The sequence below is a fragment of the Syngnathus leptorhynchus genome, chromosome 16 (assembly GCF_054491065.1).
Source record: "Syngnathus leptorhynchus isolate UIUO chromosome 16, UIUO_Slep, whole genome shotgun sequence".
Lineage (NCBI taxonomy): Eukaryota > Metazoa > Chordata > Actinopteri > Syngnathiformes > Syngnathidae > Syngnathus > Syngnathus leptorhynchus.
The window spans coordinates 6008975-6025261 of NC_141210.1; the positions used below are offsets into that span (position 1 = coordinate 6008975).

A 16287-nucleotide genomic window follows, 5' to 3' on the forward strand; every position below is an offset into this window, starting at 1 on the left:
CAATATAATCACGTGATGACTAAATTATAACCTGCATGCAAGTAACCCACTAGATCGCACCTCGAATTGTTTATTGAAGGCATTTTCTTACACGTCTCTTAGCAACCTCCAAACGCAAACTGCATTTTAATTAACTGACTCCTGGTTAAAGATTTACTGCTCTGATTTTGTCTGAGGTAGCAGAGGCGGAGTCTATTGCGTCAAACAGGTGGATCAGGTCGGTAGAACTTTAAACACGGAAGGGAATAAAACAAAACAAGAAAGATAACTGGTAAGCAGACAAGTACTAATAATGACAAATAATTATTTCTTAGATATCGTATATACCTACTGAAATCTCTGAATTACCTTCACGTCATTATGTCAGTATCGTGGTTTTCTATTAATGGAGGGTAAAGATTCTGAGAAGTAGCGGTCTCCAGAAATAAACGGCGTGGATATATGTTACAAATAAATACAAATACAGTACACGATAGAATATTTCCAGTCGATGTTTGAATGTATCAAAGATATTATTATTACTATTATTACCATTGTTATTACTATTACTATTATTATTATTATTATTATATTTTTGTGGACCGAGTATGTTACTGCGGTTTATGACAAACATTTTGTTGGCATTTCCTGGTTCCAGGAATTAAAATTAACAATTTACACAACAAATACAGTTGTAAAGGGGCATAATTTCAGAAATAGGGGGGACGGGGGTTCATTTTGAAGACTAGTAATTGGGGTGGGTATTATACAATAGAAACACTGAACACAAATATATATATATATATATATATATAGTATGTCTTTTTTTTTTGGTAGCAAAGCAGTACCATGGGACAAGGAAGCACTCACGAGGACTTTGAGAGTCAGTTCAATGATGTAATTTCCAGACTGGAGTCCAAACAGTTCTTTCAGTCTGAGTGGGATATTGGCTTTGGTGTCGTCTTCTTAGTCTTCATAGGTGAGGTTGGCTATTTTTTATTTTTTTACATCAATTCTATGCTGATTTTTGCTATTTGCGAGCCGGCCTGGTCTCTATCCTAATGGATACGTTCCACTGTATTTTTAAGTTGTATATTATTGATAATAAAATAATAATAATCATAATAAACCAAAGTGAAATCCTGATGATATGCTGCTATGTGTGCTGGCAGGTTTGATTGTCCTGCTGGTCCTTCTGGTACTCATCCGCTGTTGTTGCTGCTGCTGCTGTGATGAGAAGGTAAAAATTAACAAAACAAAAATAACACATACAATAATAAGTAGAAATAATTCAAGTTAAAACAGCACTTATAGTTAGAAATACGATTAAATGTTCACTTTCTAGTTATGAAGATGATGTATGTGAATTTCACATTCGATGTAGAGGCAATATATAATATAATAAAAGAATATAAGAATATAAAATGAATGATGAATTGTTGCTTTTGCTCTTCTATTCTAACAGCCTAAACGTCAGACAGTTGGCATCGAGAACATGTGTTTGGAACCATGATCCCCAAAAGCACAATGCAACTGGAGAGTTTGCATCAATATCAGTGGTTACCATTTCAAAATCTGATTTTGTTTCAGCACCCAATGAATTGTTGACTTCTTTTGTACCTGCTGTGATTTTGTGATCATAACATTCATTTAGTTAGGGAATGAGGCATTGGAAATCTGATGATAATACATGTACTTTTTATTGCACAGATAAATAAATTCTTCATTCAAATCATTATTTTCTAAGTAAATAACACTTACTGGAATAATTTTGTTCATAAAAGGACATTTAGCCCAGAAGCCATTTTGACACTGTAGGTGAAAAATACGTGTTGCTGTCTGTCAAGTGCTAGTATCAATTTTTTTTTAATGGTATGTTTGGGATTTTTAACACCATTTTTAGTATGTGACCAATGATACCTATTAAAATCCTTTGTGACATGTCCAAATGGCTGCTGGGACAAAAAGCCTTTTTAATAAGTATTTACTTCACAGGCAATCAACAATATATGTGCAAAACATTTCAAAAAATATATTCAGAACTGATTAGCTTATTTAAACAGGAATGTGATGAATGACACCCAATCGGGTGATGAACAAAAGACATGTTGATCTTAATGCTGTTTTAGTATTCACATCCACAACTTCCAAAATTTGCACCACTAACCGTGTTTTGAGAGTAAAACGGACACACCAATCAGTCAATACGACCTGTATTAGATCCACAACATACTGTATTGGTGGTGCATGTTGTCCTGGCTAATGGTTGCAAACATCTCACAAACTATTCCAGTTTTATTGCACACTTTAGTGTAAATGTAAAGCTGGATTGTGACTGCTGCCAAAGCATAATAATCCTCAGCAAAACTGCATGTGGTTAAATTAATATATATATATACCCATTGATTTCTTGTAAAATTCCCATAATTCTCATGAATGTTTTTTCACTTACCAAAATTTTGCAAGCGAGGGAATCTATGAACATTTAAACTCATATCTCTGTGAATGGAAATGAACATTCCATAACCTGTGTCCCTTTGCACTATTTTCGCCTGAGTGCCGAGATTAGCATTAAAAAAAAAAAGACTGGAAAGTACAACATGATAGATACTCGCAACATTGCTTGAACATAAAAATAACTCAAATCAAAACATACATTAAAAAAGAGGTTGTAGTCAGTCCTGTGAAATGCAAAACAGAGGAATGTCGGTCACAAAAAGAAAACGGCAAACACGTTTGTCGCGTCTAACTGGCTTCTGACGACCATGCAACACTTGAAACTGGCTTGAGAATAGCTACCAATAAATAAGCGCATGTCCATCAAACTTCTGTGGTTGTTTAAGTCAGACATTGACTGTGAGGTGATTAGAAAGGTCTGTAGTTCCAAAAACTGGAAAAGACAGAAATCTGCAGGTACACAAAGACACTTTGTTAGTCATGCCTCCCATAAAAGTTTTTTTTTTTTTTTTTTTATCTACTCTGGACAAAAAGAGTCAATGTAAAGTAGACCATGTTTTTTTTAGATGCACTCTAAATAGTGAAGCTTACATGACACACCTTGTCTTTGAGCTGCTGACAAAGTTGTAGTGAAATGGTGAAAAACACCAGCGTATCGTTGAGCCAGGGGACGACACACTCCACCTTGTGCACGTGGCTCACCTCAAACCGGTTGTTGTTGAGCTCACTGGGAGGAAGCGACACAAAAAAAAATGAATTCACAATATTTATTACAGTGCTCATCAATGTTGCACGATGCTTAAAATACTTGATCATGACACGCAATTGCTCTGTAATTGTACTCACTTCACCAGCTGTCCATTATTTATATAGACATTTTTATATATTGTGTTGTTTAGTCCTCAATTTAGCCCATGTAACAATGTGCGAAACAATTGCCTAGCCCAACTAGAAACTAAATTGAGGGATGGAATGACAACAGACAAACAGATGAGTTTCATCTTACAACATGGCCCCAGGATTGTGCAGCACAGAGCTTCCAGATGGTTTGAAATTCTATCAATGAGGAAGAACAAAAAACACAAATCTTTTACTTCATGCGGTATTTGAATGAATTGGAATTTATCGTGTGTTCAAACCTTGGTGGTGTTGGGAGGCAGGACGTGAAGCTGATAGACGGTGAGACACAGTTTGCTCAAGTTGATGTAAAAATTCACCATTACGTCACCAGGCATGGGAGGAGTGAACATTTTCTGATGGAGGGATGGCAAACAATTGTCACACTGCATTCAAGTACCTAATAAGTCTTAAGTGGAAAAAACATTGTACCATCAACCCACTAGTGGCCAATTCAGGCAGTGTCATGGACGCTGGGGTGGTTAGGCGGTTTCGTGCACGTGTCAGCTGGAGCATCACAGCGTCCATGAGCTGAAGCAACGATAGAAAGGTGAGCTTAGGTATCATGACATAATACATGCACGCTGATAGATTGTGCAAACCTTGTTCACTTCTGCCCCTGTTTTGAAGTCATAATTCTCATCATGGCTGCTTAACAACTGAAGAGCCTGTGTGACATGGTTTCGTGCATCCTGGATCTGACACAAGAGAGGAGATATAAATGTATTCCGTATAAATGACAAAAGCGGGGTTCGATCATGCGTGGGAAGAAAAAGACGTTTTAAAAGGGAGAACATGCCAACATCAAAGTAGCCGGCAGCTAACCAACTGTCATGTTCTTCAAACTATATTATGCTCATTTTGGATGTTTGCAAACGTTACGTGAGTCTACAACACTTTTTGTGTGTACGTGCTGTTTATTTAAGAGATAAAGGACAACGTGATTAGTTTCACGTGACAATTTGAAGTCTCGATGAGCTATGACTAGCAAAAAACAAATATGAAGATATTAACCAAAAAATAAGGAAATCCTTTTCATGATATAATTGCGTAAGGATTGGAGAGCCAAATCTCATGTCAATTTTGCTTAGCAGGGATTATAATTATCTATCGTGTAAGTGCATCGCAATAAATTACGTACCTGCTGGAGTTTCCACTGCTTGTCCTCCCTAAACTGGAAGTGTAGCACTTGACTACTCTTTGCAACCTTCAAATTGATGTCCTGTTTAAAGTAAAAACAAATTAGGAACATGCAATGGTGAAACAAATGATGCTTAACTTTTCACACAACAATACAAAACAGTTCAAGCTCACCGCTTGAGTCAGAGCTTCTCCCTGTAGTGTCAGCACTCCTTTCACCTGATCCATGCTGCAGAACAACAGCAGTTTAGTTTTTGTGATAAACATCTTCATGTGGAACCCATGACTTCCATAGACAGAGAATACCATCGATCCCACACAGACCAAGTCATTAAATAAAATGGGAATTGGCATTACGTTGAGCTGCCCAGGATGAAATTTTCCTGTTTGAGCTGACTCTCCAGGCCAGGCGTCAGCAGGGTGAAACGTCTTGAAGCCTCCTGGTGAGGAGCAAAACAAAAATGCAGGCATCAGGAATGAGCAGTCAATATTCTCAGAAGCTGATCAATAAAAATTGACGGTGACTTTAGAACTGTGCAGTCAGCCTCAACTTGAGATGAGAACTAATTTAACATGATGAAAGTCTTACCTTGAGGACATCCTGGAGCTGCTTAAGAACAGCATGGACTTCTTCTTTAAGAAGCCAATTGAATTCCTCCTCCTATTAGAAATTGAATCAGACAAACATCGTATGAGGCATTACAATAGAAAATGACAGTATATTTTTATTTAGACAGTATAGCAGTCAGTCACACTAGTAAAAATAAAAAAAATACAATGCCACAATTTCATCAGCATTAATTCCGACGTTAGGTTCGGTCGGGCCTTCCCGCCACCATAACAACACAAACGTGACAGTGCAAGCTTGCTTTTACCGCACCTGCATCCTATGGTGACCCGACTAACTATATTTTAAACTTTACAATGCATAACTGCAGCAAAAGTAGCAATGCACTAGTCAAGCGACGTGGGCATTTTGGTTGACAGTCTCTCTTTAACAAATCCAGTCAAAGTGATTGAGTGACGCGGCTAGCTGCCCTTGCAGACGAACACAAAACACATATTGAGCATCTTACCAGAACTGCTCTCTCCACTTGACTAGCAGACGACATCTTGGGTAGTTCGGACAGGGATCTCTGTGGATTGAGCATGTTGAGCAGGAAAAAAAGGGGCGACACTTGTATAGCAAGCTTTGAACACAATCCCTAAGTGTCCTTTGGTTACGCTTTCTTCCTAGCACACGTTAGCAGATGAGTTGCTGCATTCACGGACAATGAGAATTTGCGGATATCAGAGGGTGTTAAAACCACTAACAATGGAAGACAGCTTGAAAGAAATTACACGTAAGCCTTATATTAGCATTATATGTGAAAACATCACAATATTTAAATAAAATATAATTTACATCTATCTACATTTCAATGTAAATTTGAAAAGGTCTGCCAACTTACCTCTCTGGATACAGATTGTTGCTTTAAAACGTAATAATATTTATGAAAAAATAAATGATCATTATCATTCTTATCATCCGTGAGATAAGTCAATGAATCCGACAACACGGAAACAAATATATATTGCGAGTTCCAAAAAGGCGGAGTACTTGAATGCAGCATATCTTGGTCACACGCTCAGAATTAAGCAAGTGATCCCGCCCATTAAACCATATTAGGAAGTTTTCCGGCAGTTCGCCAGTCCTGAGCGATCCTATTGGTCAAAAAACAAAACAAACCCCCCCCCCCCCAAAAAAAACAAATTTTATATATATATATATATATATATATATATATATATAATGCTTAACAACTGAAGAGCCTGTGTATAATATATATATATATATATATATATATATATATATATATATATATATATATATATATATAAATAAAATTCCTCAGATTGACTATCAAATCTGTGCAAAACTCAAATAGGCACACAGAAAACAATGAAAACTTCATTGTCTGTCAGTAATGAGGAAAGGATTTATTTAAACAGCACAAAAGCCTGAATAATTTCACATGTACAAATCATAAATATCCCCCAAATCATCCTTAAACTGTTTCCAAATTATTGGCATGTGATTTGATAAATCAGATTTTCAATTTCCACTTCTACATTATTCGGACAAAACATTGTTAATTGGCTTTAAAGAGTCAAAATTGTTTAGGCCAGTAATTGAAGATATAAAATGTTTTGTAATCAAACTCCTGGTGCTATTTACATCTGGTTTTTAAAATACCCTCAAACAGTATATCTGGAAAGTAAAACTTTCCTAGTTGAAAAATTACTGAATGGTATGCTGGACTATTAAGCATGCATCTTAAATCTGTATCGTCATTCATAGATAAACCTGATTCTTCTGCAAACAAAAAAAACCAAACAAAAAAAACCACGACGCTCATTTTTACGCAAGAAAACAATTATTTAAACTAACTTTCTGGCATCGCTGTGTCAATCTATTCATCTTAGTTTTTGGTTCTCTGTCCAAATTTGCAGTATAACAAAACTTACCAAACTAGAGAGTTTAAGATAGACAGAAAGGTGTCGTAAGGGTGCCAGTGACTGAACAACGAAAATGAAAATTTGCTGCTAAGAATATTTTATTTATTCTACAGCTTTCAGTCAGTGAAACAAATTCTCAGTCATATAAAAGTGAGTGAGTTTCTTTTCATTTTTACCCAATCAAACAATGTCCAATTTTGCCTTGCAGAACATTGGCGATATTTTTTTCCTCCAAATAATCAAAAAAACAAAACAAATCCTGATTGACATTGGGGGACATCTCATTTAAAATACAACTCAAAACTGGATTCCCCTCATGCCAGGACAATATACATTTATAAAATGAAATAAAAGAGAAAAATAACTGAGAATTCCAAATTAAAAACAAAACAAAATATGCAGGAATATCAATATTGTTGAGAACGTCTAATTCTTACTGCATTTTAAGGCTGTTGTCCTAATTGTGGTTAGGAAATACAATAAACTTCTATGTAAAAATTTCAACTGTCTTTGTCATATACGGAAATATGCCACAACCAAACCACACAAATAAAAAATAAATAAATCCAATGAACGTGTTCAGGGAGTATTATATTAAGGCAATGCAGTGGCATGTTCTGTTTCACTCTTGGAATTTTTTAGATATTCAAAGAAAAGAGTTTAGACAAACTTAAATGACCTCTTTTGAACCTATAAATATTTAGGGTGATGAATTCAAAACCTAACAACAAATCATGTGGGCCGGTACTGGACAACCTGCTCTTCGGTGGTTCTAAACGTCTCGATGGCGCCCTCGCAAACAAACAACCTATGTACGTTACTTTAGCCGCTAGTCTGATGTCAGAGGTCGGTTAAGATGGCCTCCACTTGCAGTAGTACGAGAGCAGTAATCACACATCATCCATCCCCCTCAGTTAAGTCAGTGCAATGTTCAACGTTTCCTATCGTGAAGAAATTGCAATCCCATCAGTTGTGGGCGTAGAACCGAGCGGGCGCAAAACAAAGGGAATAACTCTTGTCAAATTAAACGAGAATTAAAAGGATAAAACGGGTTACATCAAGAGGAGAGAAAAATGTGGGAGGGATTGTGTGGTCCAGACACTAAGTCACACCTCAATCTAATGAATGTAGGCTCTGTAGACTGCAGAAATATCATTGTCTGACTGGTCCAGTGCCTTGGCCCGCTTGTACACCTACAAAAAAAAAAAAAAAAAAGCGTTTGAAACCCAGGCCGGGTCAGAACACACAAGAACAACTACAGAGTGGCTCCATGAATATTAGACCCAGACGACTCGCGGCGTTTTTTCTTCTTTTGCAACCCATTGTCGAAAGTAAATAATTGTTTTATTTTGAAGGAAGAACAAAAGAGCAACACGACACAAAGTAAAAGTACCTCATTGGCAGCTGCAGCCATTGGGGTAGGATGGTTGGCCATATCCCCCATGGCGATGGCAAGCCTTAAATCTTTCTGAATGTGCTTCAAATAGTAGTCGGGCTTAAAGTTGCCTTGTAGAATATCTAGGTAAGGCAACAAGGGAAAAAAAAAAAATAAATCACGTGAATAATATCCTTGTACGATATTGTTAAAATGTGAATTGTCTCACACAGAGATATTGGATCATTTTTACTAAAACACAACAAGCTGTCTTTAAAACCCCATGGACTTGACTTACTTTGACATTTCTGGTCCACAAAGGTACTCGCCATCTGGCCCTGGCATAGAATGTCCAAGAAGGTCTGCTGTGATTGGCCTGTAGCCTGGGCCAGAGTGAGTCCTTCAGCAATGGTGGCCATGAAGCTGCCTTGCACCATGTTAAGGATGAGCATCATTCTTGCTGCGTTACCTGCTTCACCTTTGAAATCCCCCCCAAAAAATTTAAATGGCACATTTTAGAACATGTCGTTTTGTTGTTTTTGTTCTTGAAACATCATTACCCGCCACATACCCAAGAAGAAGGAAGTCTTGCCCATAGCTTGAAAGCAGCTGCTGCAGTCCTCATAAACAGTTCGGTCACCGGCTGCCAAGATGACCAGCATCCCGTCATTAGAGAGCTGCTGGCTTCCGGCCACTGGAGCCTCCAGGAAACGGCCACCCCGTGATGTGATCAACTGATTTAAACAATGTACGTCACAGATTAAATCCGACCATTTTTCAACACAATGCACACTAGTCTGTATAAACAAACATAAAGGGTTGACACACCTGTGAGAGTTCTGTAATGGTCTCTGGGTCAACTGTACTCATCTCTACATAGCATTTGCCCGGCCTGATTCCCTGCAGAACTCCACTGGGACCCAAAACCAACTGGATCAAAACACACAAAAAAAAACATTCGTATCTGCAAAGCCAAAACCTTCATCGATTTGGGATATATATATATTTTTTGGGGGGGTCAAACTCACATCCCGGGCAGCTTTTGGGTCAGACACACAAGAGAATGTGATGTCACACATTGAAGCCACTTCTGCGGGAGTCCGACCCAACCTGGCTCCTTCTTGGATGAACAGGTCGCACTGGAACACATAAAGGGACCGGTTCGAAACGGCTTAACTGACTAAATTCTAAAATGAGTTACCATCACAACTATTTCTGCATGAACGATATTATTTTGATTCGAGAGCATCAGGATAAGAGTTCCATATTTATTATTACAGCAATACAGCCATGGTCAGAGCCACAGAGGGGAAAAGCCCCTTTTTTTGGGACACACCCTGTAGGCAAGATTGCTTTCTAACATTCTACCTTTTCTGCTGTGCGGTTCCAGACTGTCACAACATGACCCATTTTCAACAGGTTCGATACGATGCCGCTACCCATCAGCCCCAGACCGAGGAACCCTATCCTGGAGGTAAAAGAGAAAACAAGCTGGTCAAATGTGATCAGAATGGCTCAAAACCATAGAAACCAAGTGAAATTCTTCAACAATTGCAATTTCTATTTTTCCATCAAACGTCCTCATACCTTTTATCTGTCGGTGTGATGCTGCCATTGATGGCCGTGCTGTCTGCCGCTTGAATGGATGTTGATGCTGCGTCCTGTGAAATCAAAAACTATAGTTGTCTTTCCGAGTGAATGTCATTTGACTTCAAAACGATATATTTTCAAAGTCGCTCCGCTATACCTCTTCAATAATCTTTAGACGCTTGCTTATCGGTTCCATGGATGAGGCAGGCTAATAGGACACAGCAATAGAGTATGTCTAAAAGTGTTATATATTTGACACAAAGCAGCTGAGCTTTTGGATTTAGGAGAAAGCAGATCATCTATATTGGCTTTCTAAAGCGCTACAAGTTCCAATGGACCAAATACTCTTACCTTTTCAGACTGGCTAAGCAAGAAATGATGAAAATGTGGGTCATCCTTCACAGGCTGTAAGAGAATAAGGAATTCATTGGAAGGTATCAAACTATACACACACAAACCAGCATAAATAAGGCAACAATTGGTCTTTCTGTGACCATTTGGAATTGCTGTTTTGCTAATAGAGAGCAAAATGTAATATAAATCCCAGAATAGCCATCCATTTAACACTTGCCCTCATTTGGATCACAACAACAGCAATTTACCCTGACACCTATGTAACAAATGTATACAGCAAAAGTTAAGGGGAAAAAGAAATTCAATTAACATTTGAGATGAATTTTCATTTCACGTCGTAAACAGGGGTGCACAAAAACCTGACCCTGCATAATCAGCAAATCAGCTCAAATTACAAGTCACTGTGTGTGTTTACTTGAGCTGAAGTGTGAAATTTTACAATTCAGTTTATAGTATTTATTTAAAGAAAATTTAAATAAATAAATTTAAAAAAAAACACAGCCGATAGCGTCGAGCAGTGGTTCCTAACGCATTTGTAGCTCATTCAAACCAGTCGATTCATTATGTCCTGCTCGGCTTGTCTATTATTGGCTGCGTACCTTATGTTACAATGTGTCTTTGCAAAAGTTCTTTTCGAGGATGGTAAGCCTTCAAATAAAAGAGCGCAATAGACTTGTGACTCGTAATTTTGATTCTGGCTTTTTAAGAACATAGAAATATCGGAATCGAAGACAAAATATGAATATGCCGAACAGCAAGTTGAACTAGTTTCTGAGCTGCACTGCATTGCTTGCAGCATGTGACTTGTTAAATGATCTTCTGCCCTCACTGAGAATGCTTTAGCTTTTTAATCACATCCCAGTTGGAATTTCCTGGAAAACCAAAAACGCAACAGTAGGAATGAGACCATTGTAAATGTAACCATAACAACAACTTCCTATTGCCATTTTAATGCTAGCACTCAATCAAAAATCTGGCTAGCAAAAATTGGTATTATACAAATGATGCGACTTTTTAACCACCACAAAATGACCAATCAATCTAGTGAAACAATGCTCTTTGTGTTACGAAGTTGAAGCACACTTTTACGACATGCTGCATGAGAACAGCATTCCTCCCCAATTTCTATGCTTTCTCACTCTCAGAAAATCTAAATCAACGCTGCTGTCTTCTCACAAAGGTATTGATTGAACTTGTGACTTTTGGAACCAGCTCAAAGAGTATCATCCTCAACAAAAAAAAAAGTTGGAATTATGCCATTAAATAATAACTTGTCATCAATCTTGTAATCTTAAAGAACAATTCTGATTGGCCTTACACTTACAGGACGATGTTCCACTTACGTGGAGAGAAAAAATAAATAAATACCCAAGTTGGGGAGCATACCCAGGTCCGTAACCATCTAACCAGTCACGGAGCTAAAACTTAAGTCGTCGTCAGCCTTGTAACTTACTCACCCCGGGCCAATTGCCGGCTGCCGTGTTGGAGTTTGGCTGTGGGCTCATTTTCCTATGTCAAAGCACCACTTTCCGCTCAGTACAGTTGTTGTGGGAATGTTAGGCCTTTTCGACTAAAACTAAAATTGCACTGAACATTTTCCACACATTCCTTCTAATTAATAACACACTTCACTTTCATGGATTATAACCCCAAAAAAACAAGCAGCTCTATGGCAATGGTTGTAATGAAGACCTCTTGTTAACATTGACAAATATGATTTTAGAGGCAACTCCACTAAAGTACAGTTCACACTCATTTTGAGGAGAAAGGGGCTCACTTAATTGGGCTGAAGCTAATCTGAGGATTCAGCAGTTAATAAAAGTACTACGTCCCTTACGACACAACATCAGATTTTTTTTTTTCATGAAATTTACCGTGTTTAGGCAGAAAAAAATATACAGATTAAAGTCCAAGCTTCGAAGAATGAAAAGACCAACGAAAATGATTTGAAAACAAAATATTAGATTTTTTTTTTAATGGGAATGTTTTGATGTGAATATGATATTTTCAAATGCAGTTACCCATTTGCGTCATATAGTTTTATCTCTCAAATGCTGTCGAGAAAGAAAAAAAAACACCTTACTTTAAACTTTCTGTCCATCCATGGTCATAAACTGCTGAAGCCACATATTAGGTTCAACTAAACCCTAGAAGAGTGATTCTCAACTGGTGAGTTGGGACCTAACAGTTGGCTGAGGATTCATTAAAAGTGGCTCACACTCAGTTCTTTAAAAAATAAAATAAAAAAATAAAGGTTGCTTCATACAAATACTGTATCTTTCCAAAGGCAAATATTTTCCAAGACACATTTTTAACATTTTCCTTATCATTTATCTCAATTTATGTAAAAGTGGGCCGCGCCTTTATGACAATAGGAAGATGCGAGTCCCACGGGGCAACAGTTGAGAACCACAGCTACAACCCATGCTTTAAAGTTTCTTGGTGGTTAGGTAAAAATCATATGTTCTCAATGAATGAACTCAAACAAATCAGCCCTTTGAAAGCCTCGACACACTCAAATGTGTCAAAACCAAAAGGGGGAACCAAACAGAATCAGTGGTCAAGTGCAAGCACCAAAAAGGTCAGAAGGGAAAAGTCTGCATAGTTGTTCATTAAAGCCAAGGGTTAAATTGAGGTAGAAGAAGGGCAAGGCAAAGCAAGCTTGGTGGAAAGTATGGGTGGGATGGGTTCACCTACACTGCTTTCCCATTTGAATCCAGATGCAGGCCCCAGCCTCTCAATAGTGGACGGCTCAGGGTCAGAGTCAGTTAAGTCCTTTAAAGGAGGAAAGAGACACACATTCACCTTTAAAACAGAGGGTGAATTTGCTGAGATCTCCAGGGCCTACCCCATTTCAAATATGACACAACCACAAGTATTTAGGATTAAAGATACCAATGTTAAAATTACCTCCAGTGTGACAGACACAAATCCATGACATGAACATAACTTGACACTCAAAACGAATACATACAAATGTGAGAACCGACCACTAGTCTGAATTCCCAAACGATGTTGAAAATTAACATACTTATGATCCTAAAAGTATTCGGACCAAAGAAAATCGATTGTGCGTTTTGAACACACCCTGCGTTGTCCCCACACTCTGAATGCGCCGTGTTGCTTGCAGCAACCGTGTGACTGGTATGGAATTTAGGTTTACACCCCAGTTGGAGTGTAATAAACACAAACATTGAATCTTGAAATAAGGGACAAACTTCAGTGAAAAAAAATATCGCTCTAACTATATCCATTGTACCAACTATGTCCATTAAAGCAAAACATTAAAATAACTATTGACTAAAGGTTTGCAAGGGCAAAAAATAGGTGCAAACCAAGAGAGTCATCCAAAGAAAATTACTTTTAATAATTTGTTACTTTAGAAGTGTGCATCAAACTGACCTTGAACCTTTTCAGCCATACTTTTGAATGATGCAAACTCAGCCAACGCAATTTGTATTGAATTTGAAATACGTACATAACCCCTGCCACAATGCACGGGAACTTCTTGCAGATTTGATCATTATGCAGATGCCCGGGAGCTCCTGGCAAGCAGATCAGCTTTTGCATCTGTTTGGATACGCAATTGAGTTTGTCTGGATTTATTATTATTATTTTTTTTTGCATGTGGACCCATTTATTATATTAGGCACAACATGCTCACCAACAGCATGTGTAATCTGTTAATGCAATTGAGTTCCCGCAGTTTACATCTTTAAAGGCATGGACTGTTGCAGATGTCTGTGACAATGTATTTCTGGTGTTAATGTAGTGCTCAGTGTGGGTCCTTTGTGACTAATTGACAGAAGAGACATTTTTCTTGTCCAATTCTGTCTTACTGACCTTCTCAGATGGGTCCCTCAAGGCACTGAGATCCTCATCGTCCTCATCCAGTATTTTTAGTGGTTTTTTAGGAGTCTTCTTTCCTTTGGAGTCTCCTTTACCTTCAGCGTTCTTTAAAAAAAAACAACACAATAATAATAATTATTCAGATTTCACTTGCTGATATACAACTGACCCTTTTGACATATGTATTTTAGAATCGTAGGTTTTATCTGTGTTTGAACACTTAAAGCCGCAGATGGCATAAGAATAAAGTGACAATATCCAAAACAAGGTCACCTTGATGAATAGGTCTAGAGATCTAATACTGTATGGAACGAAACGTACACTACAGATATTCTGAGAAATTGAATAATTTGGCATTGCCCCTCAATGATAATCCTTTTATCAGACAAGTCACTCACCTGTTCTTTCCCCTTTGATTTTTTGAGGAAGTCTTCCACTGCATCGACAGCCTGCTGGAAGCGTTTGCCTTTATTTATCTTGATCATTTCCTCTTTATGAGGATGATAGGGCTTCAGCTGCTCCACTTTGATCCAAGCACTGAAAGAGAATTGTAATCATACGCACTTATTGAAAAACAAGCTCAGTAAAGACATATGCTGATATTTACTTACTGGTCTTCAGTTCCAAAGAATTTCACAAAGTGGCATTTTTTGCCCCGTGGCTTTTTCAGATCCTTGGGCGGGCTCACAATCTACATTGAAAATAAATAGAAATGTAATGAAAAGCACTAGTGACAGTTATTTGTTTTTGTTGAAGCCATAAATACATGGTTTTGCCATTCGTATTTACCTTTCCTGGCCATGGTGGATAGCGGCCAAGTTTCCCCCTGAAATGAAAGTATTTAGCCACTGCTTATTGTAGAAAAATACTATGCCGAGAACATAATGTTATTTGAAAATTTACAATTGTTTTATAACATTTTTAAAACAATTGTTTTAGGATGTTAGCTAGAAATTTGTTTAAAAACTGCTCGTTTTCTTGCATTTACTTCAACTTTTCTATACTAGTAAATAACCAATGCCGTTTAAATTCCATTAATATTTTGACAGCTTTGTTGACAATTACACCCTCAAATGTTGGCGGAATAAAATCGGACAAAATTTGACTGAACTATTCAAAAATATTCTATAGTGTAAATTATATGAAGGGTTAACAGTTAGCAAGAAAAACACTCTTTATAGGAAAATGTTCGGTACTTAATGTCCCTTTTGTTTTCTGCATTACTGTACAAGTCTACAACAGGGGAGGAGCATTTGCGACGAGAAACGCAATCAAGTGAAATATAGGCCACCGTTAAGAGCAGCTTGATATACATATCGTTTCAATAATACATACAATAAATAAACTATGGTTAAACACGAAAGAAATGCTTCGGATTGAGCGAGTGGACGGATAAGTGTTAACGCCTCCGTGCTAACCTAGATTTCCGCTTAATCAACCGTGCCTACTAAAGCCAGTCTTTAGGGCAGGAAATTATACAACACGTCAACTCCAATACGAACTTTAAAGGATAGAGATCGTGGCAGTGAATTACGTGGTCGGAAAACGACTTATAATTGGGGGAGGGAAATCCATTATCTGCAGGTTTTTCCGCTAATGTTAGCAAGGAGCTAGCAACGAATGTTGAGTCAGCTTGGCTAACAATTTGTTTGGGTTGTCCATCAACTAACCAGCTGGCTACCACTTGACGGATTTACATTTAGTTAGTGTTCGATCCTATTCATTTTTGATACAATAAATAAAGCAAAATAGACAAAAGTAGAGACCATAGCGAGTGAAAACTGGCATGTTTTAACATTTAAAGGATCTCACCACACTAGATCTCCGATTCTCAGATGCACCGTCGCCATCTTGCAACACTAATAAAACGTCGCAACGAATGAGAGGAAAAGACAACACTTCAGACACTCACTAAACACGAAGCGAAGCCCCGCCTTTCCTGTCCACAAAGCGCCTGCCATTGGCTGAGAGGCACTGGACTCAGTTTCCGGTAGGCGGAGTCACATAACACATAAATGACGTCAATGACAAACCACAAGGAGATTGGTTTGAAGTGTAAAGGAGACATAATCGTGTACATAAATTTGTTGCATTTGCATATAATAAATGCAACACAAAGTGATCTGATGAATGACAAAATTATGTCA

General features: G+C 37.8%; 3 protein-coding genes across 6 annotated transcripts; 1 reads left to right on the plus strand and 2 right to left on the minus strand.

The window, feature by feature from the left end:
- The first annotated feature begins 41 nt into the window (after positions 1-41).
- smim22 (small integral membrane protein 22) lies at positions 42-2846 on the plus strand. 2 transcript variants are annotated; one of them, XM_085933881.1, is made up of 4 exons: positions 42-217; positions 817-958; positions 1152-1219; positions 1445-2846. In XM_085933881.1, the coding sequence occupies exons 2-4, from the start codon at positions 829-831 to the stop codon at positions 1490-1492; spliced, it is 246 nt and encodes an 81-aa protein (XP_085790007.1). In that variant the 5' UTR covers positions 42-217; positions 817-828; the 3' UTR covers positions 1493-2846. The 2 variants fall into 2 exon arrangements, with proteins under 2 accessions (XP_085790007.1, XP_085790006.1); XM_085933880.1 differs by having other exon boundaries at positions 46-271; positions 1445-2840.
- Positions 1661-5843, minus strand: rogdi (rogdi atypical leucine zipper). Of its 2 annotated transcripts, none has more exons than XM_085933878.1 (11): positions 5550-5843; positions 5063-5134; positions 4831-4913; positions 4648-4702; positions 4475-4555; positions 3936-4031; positions 3766-3864; positions 3576-3689; positions 3443-3492; positions 3028-3163; positions 1661-2886 (listed from the first exon to the last, which is right to left on the minus strand). In XM_085933878.1, the coding sequence occupies exons 1-11, from the start codon at positions 5622-5624 to the stop codon at positions 2845-2847; spliced, it is 903 nt and encodes a 300-aa protein (XP_085790004.1). In that variant the 5' UTR covers positions 5625-5843; the 3' UTR covers positions 1661-2844. The 2 variants fall into 2 exon arrangements, with proteins under 2 accessions (XP_085790004.1, XP_085790005.1); XM_085933879.1 differs by having other exon boundaries at positions 3037-3163; positions 5550-5825.
- A 595-nt stretch (positions 5844-6438) lies between these two features.
- Positions 6439-16067, minus strand: glyr1 (glyoxylate reductase 1 homolog (Arabidopsis)). 2 transcript variants are annotated; one of them, XM_085934150.1, is made up of 16 exons: positions 15953-16067; positions 14930-14966; positions 14752-14831; positions 14539-14677; positions 14135-14245; positions 12989-13066; positions 10289-10342; positions 10095-10145; positions 9935-10008; positions 9716-9815; positions 9376-9486; positions 9176-9277; positions 8919-9081; positions 8646-8825; positions 8366-8490; positions 6439-8165 (listed from the first exon to the last, which is right to left on the minus strand). In XM_085934150.1, the coding sequence occupies exons 1-16, from the start codon at positions 15988-15990 to the stop codon at positions 8091-8093; spliced, it is 1518 nt and encodes a 505-aa protein (XP_085790276.1). In that variant the 5' UTR covers positions 15991-16067; the 3' UTR covers positions 6439-8090. The 2 variants fall into 2 exon arrangements, with proteins under 2 accessions (XP_085790276.1, XP_085790277.1); XM_085934151.1 differs by lacking the exon at positions 12989-13066.
- Positions 16068-16287: the final 220 nt, after the last annotated feature.

Bases quoted from the DNA above. Each gene is read 5' to 3' on its own strand.
- smim22 (XM_085933881.1), top strand. From the start codon at position 829: ATGGGACAAGGAAGCACTCACGAGGACTTTGAGAGTCAGTTCAATGAT. The intron at 959-1,151 runs GTGAGGTTGGCT...GTGTGCTGGCAG, and splicing joins CGTCTTCTTAGTCTTCATAG to GTTTGATTGTCCTGCTGGTC. The intron at 1,220-1,444 runs GTAAAAATTAAC...CTATTCTAACAG, and splicing joins GCTGCTGCTGTGATGAGAAG to CCTAAACGTCAGACAGTTGG.
- rogdi (XM_085933878.1), bottom strand. From the start codon at position 5,624: ATGCTCAATCCACAGAGATCCCTGTCCGAACTACCCAAGATGTCGTCT. The intron at 5,135-5,549 runs GTAAGATGCTCA...AATTTCTAATAG, and splicing joins AAGTGGAGAGAGCAGTTCTG to GAGGAGGAATTCAATTGGCT. The intron at 4,914-5,062 runs GTAAGACTTTCA...GCTCCTCACCAG, and splicing joins AGCTCCAGGATGTCCTCAAG to GAGGCTTCAAGACGTTTCAC.
- glyr1 (XM_085934150.1), bottom strand. From the start codon at position 15,990: ATGGCGACGGTGCATCTGAGAATCGGAGATCTAGTGTG. The intron at 9,816-9,934 runs GTATGAGGACGT...TTTTACCTCCAG, and splicing joins ATCACACCGACAGATAAAAG to GATAGGGTTCCTCGGTCTGG. The intron at 8,491-8,645 runs GTAAGTCAAGTC...TGCCTTACCTAG, and splicing joins TGTGGACCAGAAATGTCAAA to ATATTCTACAAGGCAACTTT.